At 42.9% G+C, this 26,638-nt stretch overlaps 1 protein-coding gene across 3 annotated transcripts in view; it reads right to left on the bottom strand.

The window, feature by feature from the left end:
• Positions 1 to 26,638, bottom strand: part of Sema5a (semaphorin 5A) — a 452,724-nt gene that overhangs the window by 224,395 nt on the left and 201,691 nt on the right. For all 3 annotated transcript variants that reach the window (XM_076857478.2, XM_076857480.2, XM_076857479.2), the window contains 2 exons: positions 22,935 to 23,034; positions 4,783 to 4,828 (listed from right to left, as the gene is read on the bottom strand). In XM_076857478.2, coding sequence (XP_076713593.1) covers positions 4,783 to 4,828; positions 22,935 to 23,034 — 146 coding nt within the window. The remainder of the gene's footprint in view (positions 1 to 4,782; positions 4,829 to 22,934; positions 23,035 to 26,638) is intronic.

Here is a 26,638-nt window from a genome sequence, read left to right as displayed (position 1 = left end):
AATATTAAAGATGACACCTGCTTGAACTTCATAACAAATATACCAAGTGCAGCCTTTTTACTTCGTGGAATGTGAACGTTCTTGCAGTGAGGCCAAGAAGTTGGCCTCAAAGAGATCATGTTGCTATGGTATGAGAGTCCCTGCATCCCAGCCCTGTCAGATCTTTTTACTTCTTTAAAGACGTCACTGTGGAAGTCTCTATTATCTAGGGAGACCAGAGTCTGTTGGGCAGAGAAAGAGACCACTGATTTGGAGACCGGCTGACTCTTCCAGCTCCCTGCGTCAGGGTCACCATGCCATCTGACCTTGCAGGGAGGCCTCTCAGCCTATTAAAAACCTCGTGAACTCAGCGTGGTTCCACAAAGGTGAGTAACCTGGTGACCAGGTTCCAGGGACAGCAAAGGGGGGCCCACCCTGCCTTCAGGGAAAGGGGATGAACTCAGGGGTACCCCTGTGCCTCCCACAGTTGGGAAGTATGGGGGCTGCTCAACTTCAAGGGGTGCATGAAATCTTGGGACACTGACAGAGCAGGGCTCACTGGGGCGCCACAGGTCTGTGAAGGTCACTAAACAAAAGGAAAAATGGAAAAGTTTTCAACATCTGCTCCTGACAAATGATGTCAAACCAACATAAAGGCCAGTCATTTGAGGGAAAAATCTGACGTTGCAGAAGAGCGTTGAAGACAGGGGACTGGTTCTCAAGGAAGAGCACGTCAGAGCCCGGAACTGCCTGCTTGTGCTGGAGCCTTCTCTGAGTCAAGTGTGCGCACCTGTGTGCTTTCAAATGCCTCTCAGCAACTAATTCTCATTGCTCTTCTCGAATTTAGGAACAAAAACGTGAAGTTTACCTCAGACCCCAGAGTGTTAAGGTAAAAATGATTGAGAAAGAGTGAAACATACTCTTAAATATCAAGGCATTAAAAGGTTTGCAGGCATTTATTCTGAGCTACCAGTAGCCTAATGATCGACTCTAACACAACACTGAGGCTATAAAGACAAATACATCATGCCTTCAAACACAGTGCGCCTGCACAGGAGGCAGTGATTGCTAGGCCGAAGTAAAGACCTGGTGCCAGGCATGGTGGTGCACACTTGTCATCTCAGATGGCAGGAGGGTCACAAGTTTGAGGCCAGCCTGGGCAACTCAGCGAGGTCCTAAGCAACTTAGCAAGACCCTGTCTCAAAAAAAAAAAAAAAAAAAGTACTGGGAATGAGTGGTCAGCACCCCTGGCTTCAATTGGAGGAGGAGGAGGAAGAGCAGAGGAAGATATAAGTACAAGTAGTAAAGGCCCGAGGGAGTGAAACACCCCAGAGGACACTAGCCACTCTTCCTTGGGGGGTTACAAGGATGGGATACCTGAAGTGAGAGTCAAGGACCCCTCTTTTTCTAGAGTAATAGAGTAGGGTTAAAGCGTGTAGAGAGAGAGGAGGCAAGAGAAAGCACTTGAAGCTGGGGAGCAGCTGATGGCCTGGGAACCACGGGTAACTCGACATTAGTGGACACGTTAGGAAGGTCCCCAGGGGTGGGCAGAGATGCAGCCTCCCAGAGGTGGACGGTGCTGTATGGCAGAGGGGCGAGGTCCCACAAAGCCCCATCCAGTGCCCAGGGAAGGCTCAGCTGGGCGGAAGCCTTGCCCTCCTCCCTCCTTCCCTCTGCTTGTCCACGTTAGGAGTCCTTGGCCCACTATGCTCATCCTCCCACATTTAAGCAATAATTTCCTATCTTTGGAGAGAGAAGGAGGGAGAAAACGATTAGCCTGAGATACTAGAATGAATCCAGATGATCCTTTGCAGAAAACGGCATTTGCCTAGAATAAAGGAAGGCATGCAAGTCACGGTGCTCTGCCACTCAGTCCACCACTGCGCTGCCCGGCAGGCGCCGTGCCACTCAGCACTTGAGGTCTGGTGAGCCCAAGTCAAACATGCCGAAAGCACAGATGAGGCACCAAAACGTGTTACTTAAAAAACGGAATGGACCATATCTCCTGAATTTCTTGTGATGACTCCATGTTGGCATTGTGATATTTTAGATAGATAAGTACAATGCATCACTAAAAATAACTCCCCGTTTCTTTGCACTGTTTTCAACGTGACGATGGGATCATCCTAAATTACTCATGTGGATCACATGCTTCTCTCAGACAGCACTGTTTACAGGAGCAGAACAGCACTTTGTTTGCCTCTGTGCTTGTTCTTCTTTGTTAGCCTTGGAAGTAGTCATTTAAATTAAAATAAAATATTCATAGACATCAACAAGACCTCTTTCCTGGAGACGTGTAAGGAAAAAGTAGTGTCATGAAGAACCGCCAGTTGTATCCCTCGCCATGCTAAGTAAACAGCAGGCCACAGAACTGCACACACACTCGGGGTGTGAGAAGGCGAGCGGCACTGCTGGGCACTAAGGGTGCTGCAAAGACTCTGTCCTGAGGGCTGCGTTCCCAGCGCCACCTCTCAGCGCTCACTGCCTCGCTGGACCCTGTGTGGCCAGAGGAGACTCTCACCCGTGGTACTGCCGAAGGGCTCCACGCTGCAGCAAGAGACCTCAGCTCCATAACCCCTACACCTGACTCCCCCCACAGGCAGGCAGTCTGGGCAAGGGAAGTGGGCATGGGCAACGGGCAGTGAGTTTCCTTGCCTTGGCACGGAAATGTTATATTCACATGTTAATGGTAACATCGCATCAAGAAAAGCTGCAAAAATGTCACAAAGGATTCTCATGAACCCTTCGCCTCTGTCCCCCATTAACATATCATCACATTGGCTTTATAATTTTTTTCTGTCTGCATATGTGCTTATCTTCTGTACATATTTATGCAGTAAATTCTAAAATCACTTAAAAATAAGTCACCAAAATGACAGCCTTTACCCCTATATATTTCAGTAGGCTTTCTCAAAGGGCAAGGGCACTCTCTGAGATACCATTAAAGTTACCAAAGTCAGGGAATGGGTATTAACACATATCTACTATCTTATCTACAGTCACAGTCTATAAGTCATCCCAATAATATCCCTTAGAGTAAGAAGGAATAAATACAGGTCCAAGAACCAATTTGGATCAAGTCGTGCATGACTGTTGTCTTTCTTTGTCTTCTTTGGTGGTGGAATAACTCTTCGTCCTGTTTTCATATCCTTTATGACTTTGATATTTGAAGGGCAGAGGCCAGCTTTTTGTAGGGCGTCCCTCTGTCTGGCTTTGTTGGAGGGTTCCTCATGACGACACTGACTATAAATTTTGCTGGAATCTTCCTGTGTCTTTTTCAGGGCGACAAATCAATAGACTTTTTCCTGTTACTAGTGAAATCACTTTGCGCTAGCTGGTGTGAGGTATCTGCCAGGTGTCTTCACTGTGGAGTTGAAAGTTTCACTCGTGACTAATAACTAGTGCACAGGTGATTCTGTGAGACTGTGTAAGGGCCCTTTTGTCATCAAACTCAGATTCAACATTTTAGCAGTCATGGATCATTTTTGCATAAGAAGTGTTTTAGTGTGAAGATTGACAAATCATAATTCCTGAACTAAATCATTCCTCCCATGTTCATTCACTGGCATTTTATGGTAAGTGCAAGCAATCCCTTCCACCTCATTCCCTAAGTTGTGTCTTGTCCTTGTTTGAATATGTCCATGGATTCTTATTTTTAATCTGCTACTGTGGTTATCTGTGTTGACAATCCAGTGATCTATTACTAATCATTCTCACTTTTCAAAAACTGAGCCAGTGTTCATGGAGAAGTCACTGTTCTCCTCTCTTCTCCTGCCTTGCTCCATCTTCTCGTGATGGTGAGGCTTGGTAGTGGTCTGTGGCCATTTTGCTGATGGCTGACCGGCCTGGAGCTAGATCACAGACCCAGGTGTAGGGTCTCCAAAGCTCATGTTTTTTACCAATATCAGCTTTGGTTGTGGATTGTCTGATTTCAAGACCCCAACAAATAAAAAAGACAAATGTGATATTAAAGCATACCTCTAAAGTTTCCTGCATGTTCACAAATTCCAGCATCACCAAGAGAATAAAACCATATGATAAATCCCTCCCCAGTCACTTCTCATAGCCTAGGACACGAGGATGATACCAAATGGGTTGAAGAACATTTTGCAAACTGTGCCCAGCTCAGGGATCCTGACATGGCCCATAGGGCATGTGAGAATTCCTGCGAGAGAGACATTTGTGTCACAACCATCTGGTTCTCTAGAGACCCTGCTCATCACACCTTCCCCAGACACCAGGGAGAGCGAGGGGGCTGTCACGATTCCTGTCACCGTTAAAATAAAATCTGAGACACAAGGAATCCTGGCTCAGTCTCCAAACAGCAGTAACAGAAATAAAAATTTTATTTTGATCTATTTTGTTTATTCTTTGCTCTGTGCAGATTTTAAGCCCTAGATTCATATTTATCTAATTAGGAACAGAAAGAGGAAACTAAGACGCTTGCTAAGAACATGACAGCTGAATCGCATGAATCCCACCCCACGAGCAATGGGTGCTCTTGGAGAGCTCAGGGACGCTCCAGACTTTGCAGGAATGTCCTTGAGTTGGCTGTCACCTGAGGAAGAGTAAGTCAGGATGGCTCCCGTGAAACAGGAGGTCACAGGAAGAGGAAGAGGCTGGTGGGGAATCAGCTAAGTGGTGACTCACATCCACAGGGCAGCCCAGAGTCCTGTGGCCAGACCAGCTGAGAAGTGAGACACTGCCCCCCCTCGACGGGCACCCTTGCTTCTGTCTCCCTGCCCTCAAAACCGAGTTAATTGGGATGGAAAATAAGAGCTGAGAACAATAAATAGCACCTACCTGGATAAGAGACAGGTCCTCAAGCTGCAATCTGAAGAGGTAGTTCCTGCAAGACACAAGAGGAGAGCAGGTTTATTTTTAGTGGATTCTAAAAAAAATCATAAGTGTTATGAGAATAAAGGACACAAACACATGAAGATTTGGGCTTCAGAGTTATCCTGATGCAAGAGTAATATCCAGAATATATAAAGAATTCAAAAAATGAAACACCAAAAAAACAAGTAATCCAGTTAATAAACTGGCAAGTGTGTTAAACAGACATTTCACAAAAGAAAAACAAACAAACAAAAAATACAGGCACCATCTTTACTAGCAAAAGAAACCATCTTAAATATTTAACAGGAAATGGTTATATACACCATGATATATCCACAAAATATTCAACAATTTCAAAATCAGGATTGATCTAGCTGGGTGCAGTTGTGTACACCTGGAATCCTTTGGCTGAGTGGGGAAGACTGCAAGGTCAAAGTCAGCAATACCCGTCTCAAAAAATATTAATAATAATATTCAACATCATAGAGAAATTCAATCAAATCATCTCATTTACAAAAGCTAGAGAAAAGAAAACAAAAAAGCTAGAGAAAAAAAGAAATCATTAAATTAGAGATATACAAATCAAAACCACACTGAGATTTCATCTCACTCCATCAAGAACACAACCAGGGCTGGGGCTACGGCTCAGTGGTTAGAATGCTTGCCTCGCATGTATGAGGTATTGGGTTCAATCCTCAGCAGCACATAAAAAAATAAATAAATAAACAAAATAAAGTTATTAAACAAAGAACACAAATAATAATAAATGCATGAGAGGATGTGGACAAAGGCACACCTTTACACTGCTGGCAGATAGCCAGTTGGTAAACCACCATGGAAATCGGTATGGAGTTTCCTCAAAAGACAGGAATGAAGCCACCATATGACACAGCTAAGCCACTCCTCAGTGTTGACTCTAAAAGTATTAAAGTCAGCATACAATGGTGACACGCACATACCTCTGTTTATAGCAACACCATCCGCAACAACCAAACTAGGGAACCAGCCTAGGTGTCTCTCAACAGATGAACAGTTAAAGAAAACGTGGTATGCATATACAATGGGGTGTTATTCACCCATAAAGAAGAATGAAATTATGGCATTTAGGAAAATATATAGAAATTGAGAATATCATGTTAAACCAAATCCAGAAAATCAAGAGTTGTGAGCTTTCTCTCACATGTGAAAGCTAGAGAGCAAAAAAGAAATAAAGAAGGTTGTGATGGGGATCTCATGAAAATTGAAGGGAGACCAGAAAAGTAAGGAAAGGGACCAGGGGAAGGATAGAGGGTGGGAAATCCTGGGGAATGATATTGGCCAAACTACATTGCTATATCAAGTTCATCTACAAATATGCAACATTGAATCCCCCATTATGGATAACTATAATGCACCAATAAAAATATGGAGAAAAGCTTCCTGCTAAGGACATGCCCAGCTCAGAGGAGAAAGGCATTCACCAGGTCAACGGACACACTGAGACTGCCAGGAGAGCTGGTGAGTAAGTCCCCAGTGTGGGGGACTGGGAAAGTCATGGTTGGCTCTCTCCATCTGCATGCATTAGAAAAGGACAAGGGCATTTGATTCTGAAACTGAGTTTAACTTCAGTAAAAGCATACCCAACTGTTCCTCAGGAGTCTCCACTCTGATCCATGGCCCCCACTCAGCACGATTTATATGTAGGAATGTGAATTCCACCCACGGTCTCAGTATCATGGCACCCCATCTTGTTGAGGAATTCAGTTTAGAAATATGAACTTGTTCGTCCACCTGAGGACCTGATGCTCCCAAGGGTTTGTGTTCCCCCATGAGACACAGGGAATCTGAGAAATGGACACTGTCAAGGGATACAAGGAATAGCAGGTCCACAGTGTTGCAGCTTTGGGGGAAAACCCACTGCCCTCCATCATGGGGCCATGTTGGCCTCTGGCTGAGATGATGGTGGCTCCTTATCATCATGAAGCAGCAACCAGGGCAGCAGCAGCAGCAGCAGCAGCAGCATTACAGAATGAAAGGAGAAATTGACTCGGTGTAAGTGGAAGTGGAAAGAAAAAATTGATCTACAACAGGGAGCAGACCCTCGGGTGTGGATGAGTGTGGGCAGGGTCTAGAGGAGCCGGGGTTGTACAATGGGTTGCCCAAGATCACTTCTATGGCACTATGAAAAACTTCCCAGTGAGAAGCAAATGCAGATGACGTCCCCTACACTACCTTGGGGAGGGGTAAAGATGGAAGATGTCAGATGTCAGAACTGGACCTGCCACTGCAACCGGAATGCCAAGTGCGGCCATGCCAGGCAGGCACAGCTGCCAGGGGACCAAGAAACACGGTTATGGCCAGAGATGGGGCGGACGAAGCACAGCAGAGTCTGATGCTCAGTAGCATCTGTGCTCACACTGCTGGAGGGCGTCCAGGACGAGGGCTGGCACCACCCTGGGCACCAGAACTATCACAATCCCTCCCACACCATGGGCATAATGCCACCCACCAAGTGAAGCCTGTCTCCTGCCAACCACAATAGCTTCTCGCCACATGCTTTCTGTCTCTCCAGTTTAACCCCTGATATCCTGCCAGAGAAGCTTCTGGAAGCATTGCTTGGCATGTGCCATCCTTACCGCAAAGCTTTTGAGAGGAGACCTCCCTGTCTTTTATTACAGTAAAGCCAGCATCCTCCATGCAGAGCCAGATACCAGGTCCTCAGGGGAGCAGGGATGCCATAGGCGAGTGGGTTTTTTGTTTTGTTTTGTTTTGGTCAGACACCAGGGAGAGGCCAAGTTTCCAACAGGAAGTTCATCTGAGGGAAAGGGAGGTGAGCTCAGTGCACAGGTGGAACAGAGTGACTGCCAAGGGAAACCATGGAGGCCACCAGCGTCCCAAGTTTTCCCATTCTCTCAACGGCTGTGGACAGGCACCCACACACCTCTCCTGTAAGGGAGGTGAGGAATCCACACAGAGGACTCGTCTCTCAGCTGAGGGACTGGCAAGGGTCACGAGGGGCAAATACAACCCATCACCTCCCTGAGCAACGGGGCTCCACCTTCCACCATTTCCCCTGAGCCTTCTAGCAGCAAGCAGCTGCCCCTGTACTAGGGGAGGCATTAATCCCTGGTGGCTCAGAATAATTGTACAAAGAAGAGCTCGGCCACCACACAGCCTCGGGAAGGAAGTGATTTCCACTCTAGACCTCAGACTTCTCATCAGGAAAATGGAAGTGATTATCACGCCTAACCACCTAGTGGCGGTGGTATGACATTTAAACCCAAGGAAACTGTTTAGAATGGAGCCTGATCCCGTGTAAGTGCTCAATTAACAGCTGCAGCTTCTAGTTGAAAATAAAGGCTATTAAAACTTCCAGGCACGCTGAAATTCTCCGCATATTCTCCACTGCACTGGGACAGGGAGAGTGGTTCTGCCTTCCAGCAATCACAGGTTGGAAGCAGAGGGGACACAGGTATCCCTGTGTCTTTAGGGATGGGCTGAAATGAGGAGGGGTGGTAGTGGGGCTATTGGGTCTTAGAAAAGGAGACAGCATTAGATTTCTTGTCATTGGTTGAGAGAAACTATTCGAACCCAAGATTCCTATTCTCTCTCAATTTTTCTCTTACACATGCACACAGGCTATGATCATACTACAGCATCCACCTCAGAACACTTTCTGGAATGGTAGCCCTCGTACACCAAGGAAGAGACAGAAGTGCCCTCCCGTCACTGAGGAAAGAAGATGGTAAGAGCCACCATGCTCTGTAGAGCTCCAGCAGATAGTTGGAGAGGAAAGCTCAGGGCCCTCTCTCTACTTGGGAGCAATGGGTGGAGGGATAGAGACCACCTCTGAATATCTGGCTCCAAAGTCAGGTATTTTCCACAGCGGATAACAAAGACTTAGGACTGAAACCACATCACACTCGCATTCCACAGGTCCCTAAGCAAATGTCACTCTTCTGAACATTATTTTTTCTGCTTCCTGCATGCTATGAGCCTGTAAGTCACCTCCTCTCGGCAAACAATGCCAACCATCTCCCTTCCTTCTCCCAAACACCTGAGAACTATGTCTCCCTCCCAATCTTCTCATCAGTAATAACAAATCCATATGGAAGATACAGAGCAGGAGGCAGGAGGAGGCAGAGAGGAGGCATGTGCCTCCTAGGAAAAATGCTACCATTGTTAAGTGATACCGTTGCCATCACCATGCCCAAGCCCGACACCATGCCTGTGCCCAACACCACGCCCATGCCTGACACCATGCCCATGCCCGACACCATGCTGAAGAGAAGCAACGCACGGTGTGGACTTTTCCTCTGGTTGTATTTTCTTGGTTACAAGACATAAGTTGGCAACTTTTAACTCATTCTCAATTTTTGTAATCTAAAGGAGAATCAAAGAATCCAAGAATTCTAGAGCTGTCATTAAAGAATATACACCCCTCAATTTATGGATGAGGGAAATTGTATAAATAAAGAGATGCAGTGTGACTTGTCCAAGGATTCAGAGAGAGAACCTTTGTGCCACTTGGGTCTCATTTGCTCACCAATTAGGCATCCAGTACCCTCTTCCTCATCCCACCTGCACTGAACACTCACGTCGTGCACGGCACCAGCCCTTACTGTGTCATCATTCCACAAGCTCATTGTTCACACCCAGGAGCACTCCCGGTCACTCTAAGACAGTTCAAGTGCTTCTCATAATGAGCTCTTGATTCCAGGCCATCAATTCCCACCTCTGGGGCTACAGTCTGGCTGTGACATCTGTCTCCTCATTAAGAGAACAGGTTGACCCCACTGGTGTGGCTGATGATACGGTGCCTCCCCTCTCACTCATTATTTGCTTGAATTCTTCCCAAAACTGTCTGCCCTTCATTTTAAGAGGGCACGATTTTCTTCATTTTTGAAACTGGAGAACTACACCGTACAATCTGTCAGAATACTAAAAAATGGGGGAGGGACGTTTTTAGACATGTACAAGGCCCAGTGGAGTTTGCTGACTATATGGCCATTGGGAAATGAAATGTCTCCAAAAGGCCTATGGGTCAAAGTTTGATCCCCAAACTGTGATGCTATTGGGAAGTGGAGGATGCCTTAGGAGGTCAGGAATACAGGAAGGAAGTTAGGTCACTGGGCATGATTGTGCAGGGGATACTGGGAGCCTGTGCTTGCTGACCTGCATGACCTACATGACATTCCTGATTTACTGAGGTAAATAGGTCTCCTCCATACACCCACAGGTACCAGGGCAGCTTAGGCCCCAAACAACAGGATCAAGTGAAACACAGATTGAAACCTCTGAAACTCTGAGCTAAAGTGAAAATTTTTCTTTATCCATCTAATCACCTCAGGTATTTTGTTATAGTAACACAAAGGTGTCTAACATAGCCATTGAACAAAACACCTTTTTTTACCATGATAAATTTCAATAAATTTCTGACAAATACTTTTCATGTATTTTTATTTTCTCAAATAATATTTCAAAATAATCTTAAATGAGACCTCATAACACAAAAAGGTTAAAAGAAAACCATTAGTGTAAATGTATCTTCATGTATTTGCTTTACATGAAGACGTGATAAAGCTTACTTGAACACTTTCAAACTGGAGTTATCAGAAGTATCTGTAATCTTACATAATCACATCATCTATTTAATGCCTATTCTAATATAATTCAGTTAGCTACATATGTGTGGCTTTTTAAAAATGTGCTTATTTTTTAAGGCCCAGAGTTGTTAGGTGCGTTTAAACATTTGTTTAATAAACAAGAGTTCTGCACACAAAACACAAGTCATCAGTTAAGTGCCTTGCTGGACTTCCCATATTAGAAATGCATAATGTTGCACATTTTAGTATTCACCTCATCTGCCATAGTTTCCAAGTATTTTAAAAGATGAATTATAAATGAAACATTTATACAAATCCCTAATCACCTCCGTAAATCACCTAAGAATATGGCAAACACAGGGTGGAGTCTACCAATCCTAAACACCTTTTCTCAAACTACGTGGTTCTGAGTACAAGACCATTTTTTGCAGTAACTAAAATTCCTATCCAGCTAGCAACATGGGGGACCTGAAATCTCTCAAGACAGCTTGATGCATTACAGCTTAGGTCAGCGAACTATGAAGTTAAAGGTTACAAAAAGAAAGAAAATCTTCTGAAGGGAGTAAAAAATGAAAATTCCCAGAGGCTGAGCTGCTCACATAGCGAAAGTAAGATCTATGTCCCCTGCCCAGGGCTGTTCTCCAGGGCCCGGCACAGAGGCATCCACTTTATCTTGCAATTGTGGGAGTCATGGAGGGAGAACAAGATATGCGGGGCTCAGGAGAAAGGCCACCACCTTTCCAGCATGCAGCAGTCATGCTCCTGGCTCCAGCCAAGAGGGAGTGCCCAGCAAGCCCCGCACCCAGGGTGGGCAACCTGAAGCATTTACACGGTCTCATTAATCTTCATAACACCCAAGATGTAAACAGGTAGCAATAAGGACACTGCCGTTCTCTAGGGGAAAGGGGTTTGTGCGAGAGGTTAAGAGATCAGATTCTCAGAGTGTCTTGGCTACATAAAGGGAGCCATCACAGATTTCCATTCTTCCCAGAAGTACAAAGCAAGATTTTGTCAAGTGTTAAATTTGGTTTGCTCTCATGGCTAAAGTCAATAAAAATATTGACTTTATTATTCTACTTCTTTCCCAAATATGTTGGAATAAAAGTGGATCTTACAGATTTAAATACAATGAATCATCATACTTTTAGGAGTAATGAATAATACGTGCATAGTACTTAAATCCAGTAGACTGAATCATTCAAACTACAAAGCCATCCAAATCGGCAGCTGCAAAATGACAATAGTAAAGCTCATGCATGCTTTCCCCACTAGACCTCCAAGGAGGTCGACTCCTCTTCACTGGGGTTTATTTCCTATTGGCTCTAGGATTAAAAATGAATTCTTGGGTCCCATCTCATCCCCCTGGGGCCCATCAAGCAACCAATCACTAAGGATAACTGTATTTTCTGGGGAGCAGTGTGGACCATCACAGATGAGGTTCAATTGCACCTTCACGTAAAGTAGTGGATCCAGCTGGCATTAAAGAAAAGGTTGAGCCATCGTGAGCATATTAACTAAAGGACTCGTTTCATCTAGAGACACTATAAAACTTAACTCTGACCTCCATTAATTATGAAAGACACAGGTGTTTTAAAATGGCATCCGTTTAGAATAACTCAATTGGTCTCTGATGAATACGACTGTAAAAATCAAAGAAAAATTCCAAGTCCTTATTTAACATGTAAGTCAAACTCTTGCTTATAAATGAGCAGCAGACAGAATAATTAAGGAAAGGAGGCTTATTTTGTGAAATAAATATAGAAAAGCAAGTAACTCTATAAAAAACATTTTAACAATGGTGATAGAAAATTGTATTGCCATTTAGTGAAAGTTTGGACCAAGGTTGATGGTGAAACAATTTGAAAGTAAAACACATGTCCTTATAAACCATCACCCTTTGGATGAGTCTGAGGAGTGACATCAATTGATAACTTAGTCTCCCTGTGCCTGCATCAATGTCACCCTCTCTCCATCTTCCCTGTGAGTTTCCACCCAGCAGCTGTCAATATCATCAGCACAGAGTCTGAAATAGTGACATTCCCAGGGTGCTCCCAGGTTTTCAACTACCTTAGTAGACTTGAACATTAAGAAAGGCATGTGTCATTTTGCACAAGCTAAGGAGAAATAGAAGCTATAATTTTTAAGACCCAAAATGTTCTCATAAAATTATTTTTATTATCTAAGTGTAATATTAAATATCTCAATTATATTAATAGCTTTAAGAAATATGAAGATGTAAGCTGATCATGTGGGCTGTTGATGCAGGTTGCCAGTCTGTCTATAATTGCTATTTCTACCAATTTTCATTATGCTGGTTTATTACGAGAAAAGGCTAAACATCTTTCAGTCATCATGTACTATTTCATATGTTTTTAAAAAGTTAAATTTTAATATTACAAAGATGCTCCAAACATCACAGCATCATATTTTAAGTAGAAAACATTTAAATCAGAGTTCCTTTATTTGCTGATATATTTTTAAATGCAATAACAATTGTATAATTTGGTCATAACTTCATCAGATTTTTTTCAACATTCCTCAGAAATAATAAATGTATGTCCTTGGGGCTAAGAATATTTTAAAATAACTGATCTTATGTTTCCTGTCCTTTATTTGTCTAGTATTTACTCTTCCCAGAACTGTCTTAATGCATTTCATTCTTCTCCCAAACCTAAAAGGGTATTTCAAACCCTTTAAAGTCTTGATTACTAGAAATAAACTTCAAAGAACACATCAAACTTACATCAAACTGTACTAATAGTGCTCAATTCAATGCCAAAATGTTAAAGTTTCAGAAATAAATGGACAGCCTCTTATTCAGCAAGAAGATTGAAGTAACGAAGATAGATTTTTAATAGCATGCAATAATTAAACCAATGCTATTAGCAAATCTCAGATATTAAAAAAAAAGCTTTCCCCATAAGTATATTTAGGGCAAAAGTTATTAACAATATTGTCACTTAACTTTATGGTGCTTTAAATAGTACTGGCAAATCTCTAAGTGCTTTCTGGATTATGGGTGATGACTTATTGCAAAACTGAACTCTGCTTTTGTGGGTCCACTGGGCATTTGATTTGATCTTTTCCACTTTTCATTTCCTTATCTTATAATAGAGATAAGTTTTCATTTGAAAAAAAAATACCCACTGAATATTTGTATGAGTCTTTAACCTGTGATTCCCTAGGAAGAGCCACCCTTCTTAATACCTCTGTGTACAATTGTTTTCAGGGCTACTGTCAAAGGTCTTAAAATGTAGGGGTTTTCCTCAAATATCTTTAAGTAAGCAGAGAATTACAGTTAGAGCCGTCTTGACCAGTCTTATCCCAAACCTCACTCAAATCACCTTTCACCCTTGCCTAAGTCACACCATTTTGTCAAGCCATCCATCACGGTCATACCCAGCTCTGAAACACATCTCAAACCTGGTTTCTCATCTCCATGTCCGCTAAAACGGGCTCGATTTCAGTTCTCCCCCATCTCACCTTCACCACAATCCCTAACTGCCCTCGTACTTCCCAACTAGTTAAATGGTGTTTACATTCTAAGTTTTCTGAGGAATTTCCAAGCTCCAGCACATTCTGCACGCCTTCAGGTGGAAGACCCTTGCCAATGCCAGTCTGAGTGTGCACACACAGGGCCTGGGCCTCTCCTGGGCTCCTCCACACCTGTAACACACGTTCTCCAATCTGCCACGCAGCAGAGGACGGCAGCCTGCTAAACCAGAGTCTGGCGATTCTTGCAGAGAGTCGGACTAGGATGGCCTGAGAGGATGCTCTGCTCTTGGGGAAACCTCCCAAGAGGCTCTCACGGCCACTGGACTGGAATCCCGGTTTCGAAGCCCAAGTCCTACACATGCTGCCCCCACCTAAGACACAGGGCCTCGTCTGCAATCACTGCCCCCTCTGTGTCACCACAGGTCACACTGTGCTGAGCCCCTTCAGCTCCTCAGGACCCCAGACTTTCCCTGTGACATCTCTCTCTTGCTCCCAGGTACTTGAGGCATCTCCAAAGCCCGAGGGGGAGAACACCTTGTCCACACAGCCTCCCAGGGCCACGGACCGCCAACTCTCCACTGTTGGTTCAGCGCCCTCAGGCTCCTGTGAGGAACTTAACTGCAATGGTCCCTGTCACGCTCACTAGGCCAGGAGACAACAGACTTTGCAGGGCCGCGGGTATTCCCTTTGATGTCTAGGCCCCACCTGCTCAACACTCCATCTGCAGCTTAAAAGCAGCCATCGATGATGGGCAAGTGGATGGATGTGACTGTGACCCAACAGAACTGCCTTCACAGAACCAGGAGCCAATTCTGAGGTCACGCTTGCAAGGCCTTGCAACAAGCTACCAAGTGTTCCTTGGGCAGAGAACATGTCTCCTCTTTGTTCACCCAACACCTGAGATGCTCCCCATATAAAGTAGCTTAAATGCATATTTAATGAAGAGAGCCTTGGAAAACTAAGTGCATGAACTAACAAGTCCTGAAGGGCCTCTGCCAGAACCAACTGGAAGGAATCCCAGCCCTCAGGGTCTTCAGTGCACACCAAGGACAGAGGCGGAGTCCTCCTCGCACCTTGCGGGCTCATTCAGGGACTTTGGGAAACAGGGACTTTATTCACTTAGTTCTAACTAAGTAACAACTGTTCTTCTGGGCTTACCTTCTCCCAGCTCAAGCAGGGTAAAAAAAGTACAGAAATTATTTTTACTCAATAATAGAAAGGACACGATGGTTAGAAGTATTTTCCAAAAGAGATTCTGAAGACACCGGATGTGTTGAAAGCATATGCCACCGGGTCACGCTGATCCACACAGCTGGGAGCTGCAGGCAGGGGAATCTGAATTTTGAAGGAATGCCCCCGTTGATCCTCGGTGCAAATAAGGATGTCTTGTAAATACTGGGAAAGGCTAGCAAAGCCGAAAGACGAAAAAGGACTTAAAAATACTCTGTGTGTGTGTGTGTGTGTGTCCATAGAGCAGGATGATTAATCAAATAGTCTAAACAGAAAAAGGGGAGAAATGGTGAGAGGAGGAAGATAAGCAAAGAAAATTTTTTAGCTTTTACTTATTTGTTCTTTGTAGATATATGAGTCAGTAGAGGGGATTTTGACATTATAAATACATGGAGTATATTTTATTCTAATTAGGATCCCATTCATGTGGTTTGTACATGATGTGGAGTTTCACTGCTCGTATATTCATATATGAACATAGAAAAGTCAAATTTGATTCATTCCACTGTCTTTCCTATTCCATCCCCCCACCCTTCCCTTCATTTCCCTTTGTCTAATCCACTGCACTTCTATTTGTCCCCTCCCTCCTCTTATTGTGTATTAGCATCAACAAATCAGAAAGAACATGTGAACTTTGTTTCTTTAGAGGGACTGGCTTATTTCACTCAGCATGATAGTCTCAAGATCCATCCATTTACCAGCAAATGTCATAAACTCATTCTTCTTTATGGCTGAGTAATACTCCATTGTGTATACACACCACATTTCTTAATCCATTTATCTTTGAAGAGCACCTAGGTTGGTTCCATAACTAAGCTATTGTGAATTAAACTACTATAAAATTGGATGTGGCTGCATCACTGTAGTATGTTGAATTTAAGTCCTTTGGGAATATTCCTAGGAGTGGGACAATTAGTTAAATGGTGTTTACATTCTAAGTTTTCTACGGAATCTCCATACTGCTTTCCAGAGGGGTTGCACCAATTTGCAGTCCCACCAGCAATGCATGAGTGAACTTCCCCTCCACATCCTCCCAACATTTAGTTACTTGTATTTTTGATAATTGCCATTCTGACTGGAGTGAGATGGAATCTCAGTGTGGTTTTAATCTGCATTTTTCTAATTGAGAAAGATGGTGAATAGATTTTCATTTATTTGTTGACCAATCATATTTCTTCTTCTGTGAAGTGCCTCTTCAGTTCCTTTGCCCATTTATTTATTGTTTTGCTTTGTGTGTGTGTGTGTGTATGTGTGTGTGTGTGTGTGAGTGTTCTTCTTTGTTTGTTTGTTTTAGCGTTAAGTTTTTTGAGGTCTTTGTATATCCTCGACATTAATGGTCTGTGTTTCAGGTACAAAGATTTTGTCCCATTCTGTAGGCTCTCGCTTCACACTTTTGATTGTTTCCTTTGCTGTGAAGAAGCTCTTTAGTTTGATACTGTCCCATTTATTGATTCTTGATTTCACTTCTTGCACCTTAGGAGTCTTGTTGAGGAAGTCAGCTCCTAAGCCAATATGATGAAGGGTTGGGACTACATTTTCTTGTAGTAAGCACAGGGTCTCTGGTCTAATGCCTAGGTCCTTGATCCACTTGGAGTTAAGTTTTGTGCATGGTAAGAAGTAGGGGTCAATTTCATTCTGCTGCATATGGTTCCAGTTTTCCCAGCACCATTTGTTAAAGAGGCCGTCTTTCCTCCAATGTATGGTTATGGCTCCTTTGTCTAGGATGAGGTCACTGTATTCATGTGGGTTTGTCTGTGTCTTCTATTCTGTTCCATTGTCTCCCATTTCTGTTTTGGTGCCAATACCATGTTTTTTTTTTTTTTTTTTTTTTTTTGTTACTATAGCTCTTAAATATAATTTAAGATTTGTCATTGTGGTACCTCCTACTTCACTTTTCTCACATAGGATTGCTTTGGCTATTTTGGGTCTCTTATTTTTCCAAATGAGTTTCAATACTGCTTTTAACATTTCTATGAAAAACATATGGGAACTTTAATAGGAATTGCCTTGGGGGTAGGATGGCCATTTGACGGCCTTGATTCTTCCTATCCAAGAACATGGGAGATCTTTCCATCTTCCAAGATCTTCGCAAAGAGAATCTGAAGAGAAAACACTCCTATCACCTAATGCCAGCCCTGAGAAGGAAATGGGTAGGAAGGAGAACATATTGAAACCCAAAATTGTAGGTCTGAAGAAATGTAAGGTGAGGTGGGGTGAAAAGAGGATCAGGAAGGAGCAGCACGTCCCCTTCCCCTCACTACTGCTCTCCCTGAGCCCTGATTAATGCACAGAGAACGGCCCCATCGTTACCTGGGGTCTCCTTTACGATGGCTTCCGTAGCTTTGGGTTCACTTCCACTTGCTGACTTCATCCCGCTCAGCACACGCGACCTTAGCTGTGTGAACTCCACCTAACACGTCCTTCAGAGAAAAGGATCGGAGTGGGCTCCTGGCGTCAGAACCCTGACTTCACGCCGTTCTCCAGCTCTTCCTTTAACTATACATTCTTTCCCACTGTTACTTCTACCAAAAAACTCTGAGGTGAAGCTAGGAATCACAGCGACCAAAAGAAGAGTAAGAAAGTGTTGCCTGATTTTAGAAAAACAGAGTTTCATATGAAGTTAAAATTCAGTCCCCACAGCAAAGACATTTTGAAAGAAAAGAACTTGCTTAATGAAATGGAAGCCTGGCCGTTAATTCAGTGTGATCGTAAGAGGCACAGGCTTTGTCAGAGCACCAGATGGGAGGCCCCTGGGTTGCAGAGGAGGCAGTGCCCTGGGTTTCTAGCAAGCAGGTTGACACCCCGCTCAGTGAGACTGTGAAGGGAAGCTGTGACTCAGCCCATCAGGGACCACCAACTACCTTTAGCTAACCTCGGACTAGGAGCCTTCCACTTTAACTAACTACTTTAACTGCATCTACTTCATCCTGCTTCCCGGAAGAAGGATTCCATCCTCCGGCAACCCCTCCAGCCCTGGGAAAAGCTGACCTGCTTGTGGTCTTGTGGTCAATGCCTGATTCATGAATCATGGAAAGCTCAAATAAACTCGTTAAAGTTTTAATGTGCTTGAGTTTATCTTTCAGCAGTTCTGAACACGTAAAGCCAATTCAGCGCCCGCATAGCAAAAGCATGTTAATCTTTCCTTTTTTATCCTTAGTTTTGCAGAGTCAAAACATGAGCAAAACAAATGATTCAGAATGTATACCAAAATGTCGCAACCAGTTTGCTGTGATTGGAAAGATCAAGCTCTGCCTTGGAAGCCCTCAGATTTTAATTCTTTCTTTTTCTTACATTGCAATAAACATGCTGACCGGGAATCTATACTATATGTTTTACAGGTATATAATAGAAATATCTTCTGTTCTGGTATCTAGAAGTGGCCTCTTGACTGGGACAGTGAATTCAGGGATTCTGTGAAGCTCGGGATATAGCTGGTCCTCCACCTGCTCAGGTGTCAGGGGGACTCATGCATTCCCGTAAGTTTTCCCTTGGTTTCTGTATAATATTACCATTTCATGATATGGCTTTGAAAGATTTAAAATCAAACAGTCCCAAGGATAAAGTCCTTATATATCACATTAGTTATGGTCACTACCAGACCCAAGCGCTGAGTCTGCAGGTCTCAGTCCCACCACCTTCCTCGTGGCAGATGGTCGGGCTATGTGGACTCCTCAGGCTGTGAGAGCTAACAGGAGGACCCTCTACTAAAACACCACATGCTGCAAAGGGGCCTTACACCAAAGCTGGTGGGAAAAGAGTAAGAGCATCAGAAACAAAGTTACCCGCAGAAAATAACTAGTAGTGCAAGAAACCAATACGACCGAAGAAACGGTTATTTTCGAAATGGAGACTGACATTAAGAATTTTTCAAGCCACACCTGGAAGAAAAGTATCTGAATGAGCTCAAGTGGGCGTCAGCACCTTCCCCACGGCTCAGAGGCAAAGATCTGTGCGGTGCTGTTTTCCATCACACTGCGTGGCTTTTTGTGGTACATATCAGAGTGACTTGGAATGGAATCACTTGTCACCCTTAGGATGAACCTGAAATGCTACAGATCAACTCACTTGGGAATAAAAATGTTATCACCCTCTCTGACATCTGTTGCTACAATTCTATCTACAGCAAAATGTAGACTCTTACCCAATTGGTGGAGCGTTAGTACTGTCAGTACTTTCATAATTATCAAAACTAAAATTCTAAGCTATAACACATTCTTTCTCTTTGAATTTTTTTTTCATTATACCATGGAAACTGATTTCAGGAGGTTTTGTGATGAAAAAGAAGACAGAAATATTATCCCAGGAATAGAAACAAATAGAAATCAAATAATAGGGGAAAAAACTGGACACACTAACTATATTTAACTATGATTATTTCTGAAACTCTTCTCCTTATGCTGTATTGTATTTTCCACATTTTCTAAAAACAGAAGATGCCTATGTTTAATCATTGAAAATACACAGAATATTAATTTCAAAGAGGCTGGATTAAAACAGAATATGAAGATCATACATTTATCCTGACATGAAAGCTAAGGTGCACCCTGGAAATGGCAAATTCACGAGTCCTTCCAAAAACTGCATGAATTCCAATTCAAGTAACTTCTGGTTGCTACATAACCACAAATCTCTTAAAGACAGGTTTTTCTTTTGCAGCACAATGAACTCCCTTTATAAAAGAGTGCAAAGAATCTTTGGCTGAATTCAATTTCAGGGACATAAAGTATCAGTGGTATAAAGTGAAACCATCCAATAAACGGTTTCTCAATACCTGGTGGTAACTATGGGAAAAAAAAAAAGGATCATTCTTCTTTTCTGCAGTTCATATTTTTAAGCCATTGTTGATTTCTGAAATACACACCTGTTATCTAAACTTCTTTTGCTAGGTCAAACCTTCCCAAACAGGAATCTGAGGGCTGAGTTATTTTTAAAGTTTTATAACTGGTCCGTACTCCCTCTCAAACTTTCTGAACCTAATCTCACCAAATTTCCTCGGTGACATTTCTATCCTCTTCCTTCAGTCGTCTCTGCCTGAAATGTAACCGTATGTGCACACTAATGCACACAAGCTCCCCAGGGCTCTCCAGGTCCGGCTGCCTTCCCAGGGCCTGCTGACGTGGTAATCATTTGTCACGGATTATTTCACTTAATCCTCACAACAGCTGAAAGGGGTGGAAATTATCATATCAAGTTTAAAGATGGGAAAATTGGGCTCTGAATCTGGCTCAGGATGGCTCTGTGAGGCAAGCAGGGTCCCTTCCTTTCTTTCAGTCATCTGTCAAGTAGTCACAATGCAACACACACTGTTTGCCAGACACGTGGGGTATTCATAGGATTAAAATCGCTTATTCCTCATCTGATGTTCAGTTCAACTGGGTATCCTGCATTCTGGGGTGGTTTTTGGCAACCCCGTGTGTTCCTGGCCACTACACCATTCTGCATGCTAGGGTGACTCGGGGGCTGGTAAAATTCCTCCCAACATGGATAAGCTGGCACCATGGTGACATGAGATGGCAGTCCCCAGAGGTGCTTGGATGGAGACCTCCAGGGACAAGTCTCCCTCGGGAACAATTCCCAGTTGCTGTTGTAGCCAAGGCAGGCACATAAGACAGTCCTTCACAATCCCCAAATTTGCTCAGTGGCTTCCTGCATCCTTTGAGAGAATCTTGTGTCACTGATTAAAAGCCAACCACCGTCAGACTATGGACTACTGACCTGTTCACAGGGGACCTCCAGAGACCAGGGACAGTGCTTTGAGTCACACTAATGAAAAAGCCTTTCCAAAGTTCTTTACAAATGAATGAGGGATGCAAGACTCAGCACTGCTAGTTGGGCTCACATTTGTTCCTGCTTCCTGAGTAGAGGGCCTCTTACCCTTGACTTGGGGCCAGAGCTTATTTTCCTTAAAGGCAGGCTTTAGGATACAGACCCTGAAACTCCCTCATGACCATGCCCCAATGTAGGCATTTGGAAGAAATAGACCACACTCTCAGCCCTCTTGCTCCTGTGTTCCCTAGATGAGAAAAGAGCATATACAAGTCAAATCCTAGAAACAAATATGTTGAGCCAACAGAGATCTTTGCGTTTCCACAAGGAGGAAGAAACAAAGAATTGGCACATCCCTTTCTGTCCAGGTAGGAGGTGACAGCTGTCAGGATATGATGTGATGCCCTGAAAGAAGTACAGTGACAAAGTGGATGCCTGATGTGTCAACGGGGCCATCCTGAGCAGGATGTGGCAGCTCAGGTTCAGTGCAGGGTCTTGAGCCGGGTCCTCACTATGAGGAGGAATTTCCAAAGCAGAAAATTTGGGGTGGGAGTGGGTGGGCACCTAGTATTCCAAAAAAATAAAACAAGGTCACCAAATGTCAGAATCAAGAAAGACCATGTCCTATAGCCATGGGAAACCTAAATCATTCCACGTGCCCGGACTACATGAGAATGATGAGATGAGACTTTAAGGGACATGGGACCACAGGGTGGACTACCCCAGAGCTTCTGCAGGCAGGCATTTAGGAAACATGCTATGTTGTAGCATTCAGAAAGAGGAGAGCTCTCAAGACTGAGAGACCCATTTATAACCCTTGCAAAACAGAGCCCAGACTCTGGTTTGGTGAAGTCAGCTTTGAAAATCCTGGTGTTTCCAAGGAACAGAAGTAAGGAAGAGTAAACCAAGCAACCCTGTCCAGGTTCATGGTCTCCCCACCACCATCCAAAGAGATGAGGACCACTGTCCAGTGCATGAAGTAAGCCAACTTGTGTGTCTATTTAGTGAAAGTTGGACTATAAGATCTGAGAGCAAACGCAACGATTCAGAAATTTCTCAGCATTTATCTCAAATACCCTGAGGGTACTCTGGATTTAGTTTTACTCAGGTCAGTGTGGGAGCTATTCGACCCCTGTAGCTATAAAACGTATACTGTATAATCTAAAAACTTGGCTGAAAAGATACGACCATTCCAGTGCCGTACAGACTTCCTTAGATGTCAGTAGAATTCACATCTGCACATTGCCTCCTCAAGTTTAATGTTCATTTTCCTAAGAGATAGACGAAACATGTTTTAGGTATATCATCCTCAAATTATACTGACATAGATAGCTGGATGTGGGGTCCATGCACATCTTCTAAGGAGGTGATAGCAAATATGAGGGAAAGAGCTCAAAATCTGTTGATGTGTCAGCGCCTCACCCTCCAGCTGCATGCAGGTGTTGACCTGGATACAGGAGCACAAACTTCCTCAAGGGGCAATGACAGTGACAATTTCTTTGAATTCTTAATGTACTGATAAAGGTCTGATCAAGGTCATCAAGAAAGGTCATGAGAGACCTCGTGGTATGCTCATACACATTTTGACCTCTGAAATTCTGCAGAAGAATGTAATGATGAATTAAGAACATGGTTTCTGCAGCCAAACCGCCTGGGTGTAAAACAGGGCTCCATCTTTTATCAGGCACATGCAAAATTACAACATCTTTCTCTGCTCTCTGCCTCAGTTTCCTCATCTCTGCAGTAGGGAGGTTGACGCCACCCACCTCTCAGGTTAGGTGGGAGGAACAGAGGAGTTAATCTGGGGAAACCAGGTCTGAGCCACACAGCGAGGGTCCAATCAACACGTGCTATGAGGAGCACACCCCTGCTCACACTAGCAGGGCACTTCAGGACACTCACCCTGCGCAGCAGCGCTGTGAGATGGAATCACCTTAAACAGCGCTCTTCAGTTTCAGCAAAGAGACTCACATACAACTCACACAGATGTAAAGTGAAGTCCATAGATTGTCTTTGGTGGCAAAACATAACATCTCTCACCTTGCTCCTACAACAAGTTCTTTCTGTCCTGGGTCAAATGTTAACTGCGAGAAATCCACAGCATTCTTCGCTCTGAACTCCCGTAACCAGGGGCCAATTTCTAAATAGGAAAAAAATAAATAAACAAAAAGATAAAAATGAATGATTCTTCCTCTGGGGACCACAGAGAGGGCACAGCAGAAGCAAGCATTACATTCCAGGGAGGACTGGGGAGTCTCATGTGATGTGATCATTTAGGGGCCACTGGAGGTTCCCCCCGGGATGTCACGTGACCCATACTGGGAATGTGTAAAACACAGAGGGTGAACACCCGGGAAAGAGAAAAGCAAGGCATCCAGGCCTGGTAGTGATTTACAGGCCAGATGTGCATTTTCTGGGCCTGGTAGAAAATAACCCAGAGTCCACAGGACTCAGCAGAGGGATGCAGACTGCAAACAAGACCGTTTCCTGTGCCACTTCACTGGAAAGGGCTGAGGACTTTGCAAAATCATAAAAGCCCTCCTTCAGAGCAAGGACAAAGCACAGGAGCACCATTTGCCTTCTTTCAAATCAGGCCTTCCATTTCCCTGTCCCTGGGGTTTCTATTTTGGCCCACGATTAGACTTGTTAAACACATTCAGTCCTTTCTACGTGAGAAATCCACAGTTACTTCTAGACCTCATTTGCATTTTTTTCTAAGGGAAATCAGGAAATAGCCACTCCACAGAGACAGGATTTTACAAGCACTGTTAACTCCTATTAGAAAGCATCCAGCCCAGAGTCTGATTATTATAAAATGACTTGAAGAGGAATAGAATGCTGCTTCATGTGTCATTTCTGCAACTTTTAGAAACTCATTTTTGGCACTGAAAAAATATGCGGTGAGTTGCTGGTCAGTTTGGGATGCCTTCTCCTTATCCTGGCAACCAACTATGCTACCCGATGGTCTTATTTTCTTTTTCTTCTCATATGCAGTACTTTGATGATAACACCCTGACTAAACAGGCATGTGACAGCTGTCAAATCAATAAAGTTATTTGCTTGAGGGAAGTGATTAATCTCCTTCAACAAACACTGAAACTAAAAACAAATCTGATATGGAAATATGCCCATGTCCTATAATATCCTATAGAAATATCTTTGTGGATGAGAATGAGATGGATTATTTTTGAGGAAAGGCTCTGTGTCTTTTGTCTCTACTTAATATTAGTTATTGGGGGAAAAATTATATACATTGGAAGTTCTTTTCTGATTAAAGAAAACCAGAGCTGTGCTAGAGAGAAAAAAAAGAGACCTGCGATTGGCATTTGAAATTTTAATATGTATGACATCTTGATATTTTTTAGTATTTTATATAAATTTCTTCATTCTTATTGGCAACTCAATGAAATCAAAACACTTAGAGTGAAGTATTCCAAGGCACTGGAGCAATACAAAGTTATCAACAAATAATCCTTCTAAGAGTTTATAATTCAATTAGAGAAAAAGAACTAAGATCTTCCTCAACCATGTTTATGTAAATGCAATGTACTCATATTTTAGTACATGCATTTTTTATTAAAAACACCCAAGGAAACTGTATAAAACGTACAGGAATTATTCAAAATATAGAAAGGTGAGATGGTTGAAAGCTTAGGTAAAAGGAAAGATTTGATTAGAGACTTAGGATAAATGACCTAATAGGCAATGGGAAGAGCAGCATGGTAGCCTTGGTGCCTTCTCTGGCCCTACCTGGAATTGCTCCACCAATTGCTCCATCCCTGAGAAAGAGGGAGCCTTAGGCTCGCAGGTCTGTGTGGTTCACTGTGATGCCTGCAGCACTAAGAACAGAACCTTGGATAGGAGGGGGAATCATAAATGGGTCAAACAAATGGGTCAAACACAAGAGTAGGAATGAGTATGTGAATTAAAGAGTGGAAGAATTAAAGAGGAAAGAAAGGGAGCAGAGAAAAGAAAATAGTAGCTCATGAAACTGCTAGGAAAGGGGACTGAAAAGAAAATTTAAATATAAACTACAGAAAAATACATTTACAGGTTTAGAAGTTTAGACTTGATCTCATATGTGATAATAGCAAAGCACTGAAACTTTTCAAGTAAGCACTTAGCCCATTAAGTTATAAATCCTAGGAATATGAATGGGTCACTGATAAGCAGGGTGGTTTGGGAAAAGTAGTAAATGAAGACAATATTAGATTTAAAAATGAAAAACCATACAATTTAGGCAGTGGCTAAGAAAATGGAAAAAGAAGACATTCTGGGAAGGTCTGATTAGCCAGATCACTGATTATAGGTCAACTCAAGGAGAATAAGTTAAAGAAAACAAAAATGCTTTGAAGATTACATAAAGAAGACAGGAATGACTAAGACACAGATGTCACGAGATAAGGCTGGTTCTAGAGAGAAACTGGATGCAAGTATAATTATGAGAGTATTACAAAAAAATTTCCAATGGGAACAAGTTGGTCCCAGAGCCATTATTGAATATCACAAAGACCTAGAAAAGTCCATAAAAATGTTCAAGGTCAAGAACTTCATCATTCAAATGGGAAACCCATGGCTAAGGAGCATGTGGGTATAAAAAAACCATACAAGTTAGTCAGTGGGAAAATGAGCCTCATAAAAAGATAAAAGACTACAAAATATCAGAAAACAGCTTGTTTCCCATGCACACATCTGTTCTTTTAGTTACAAGAATTTTAAAAGTGACCAATAGGAACCAGGATGAAGAGACAGCATTCAGGTTTTGTTTCTATCATGAACATTCAGAAATAGCCTCAAGTTATGAAAGGAATCATGTCTAGAGGGAAAAAATGAGTTAAAGTACCCCATTCTGTCAATATTGTTTGATTTTCCATACTTAAAATTCTAATGCATTTCCCAATAAAAACATTGTATTTTTACAGTCAATACACAACAAAGGTAGGTAATCTATAGAACATCTTTTTTACTTTCTATTATATTCCTCTGGAAGGACAACCTATCTCAGCTTTGCAGAGAGCACATGGCCTTCGGTCATGGACACCTTGAGAGCCCTGGCAGAGCTTCAGCCCCAAACCATCTCTGACAATGTGCCTGCAGCATGCCTTTTCCTCTCAACATCCCTGGAAGTTAGTCACATCTTGCTGTGCTCTCCTTGGACTCCAGGCCTCCAACTTCACATCAGTCCCACCTCTTCTCTCCTTTCAATCCCTTTCCTAAATTCCCTATTTTTCTAACATTTCCATGTTATATTTCCCCTCTGCTTATCAGTATATGCATATCTCCCCCATTTAAAAAAATCTTTCAAAATACATTTTAGTATATGCATTTTTTTATTAAAAACACTCAAGCAAACTGTATAAAAAATTCTCTAAGTACAGTATATATAAAAATAAAGATAATGAGCTCAGTTTTACATGTAACTTTGGCCAAATTCCTAAGGAATACATCACCCTAACTAGACACCAGTTATTTAACGTATCAAGATAAAAGGTCCCAAGTCACTCTGAGGTTCTGATTATCTTGATATCCTGGAAAGCAAGGGCGGACCAAGAGCATCATTGGAAGGAGACCCACAGGCCAACCTCATGTAAGAACACAGCTGAAAACATTCCTAGAAATGAAAAGCAAAACCGGTGTGTGTGCACATATATACACATACACATGTGCACCTCTCTCTTTCTCTCGATTTCATATAGGATGGGGCTCACCCCCAAAAAAAGGCTTGTTGAATAAGCTAAACTTTA

The sequence above is a fragment of the Callospermophilus lateralis genome, chromosome 5, assembly GCF_048772815.1.
Source record: "Callospermophilus lateralis isolate mCalLat2 chromosome 5, mCalLat2.hap1, whole genome shotgun sequence".
NCBI classification, from domain to species: Eukaryota; Metazoa; Chordata; class Mammalia; order Rodentia; family Sciuridae; genus Callospermophilus; species Callospermophilus lateralis.
This window is presented reverse-complemented; position numbering and strand designations above follow the sequence as displayed.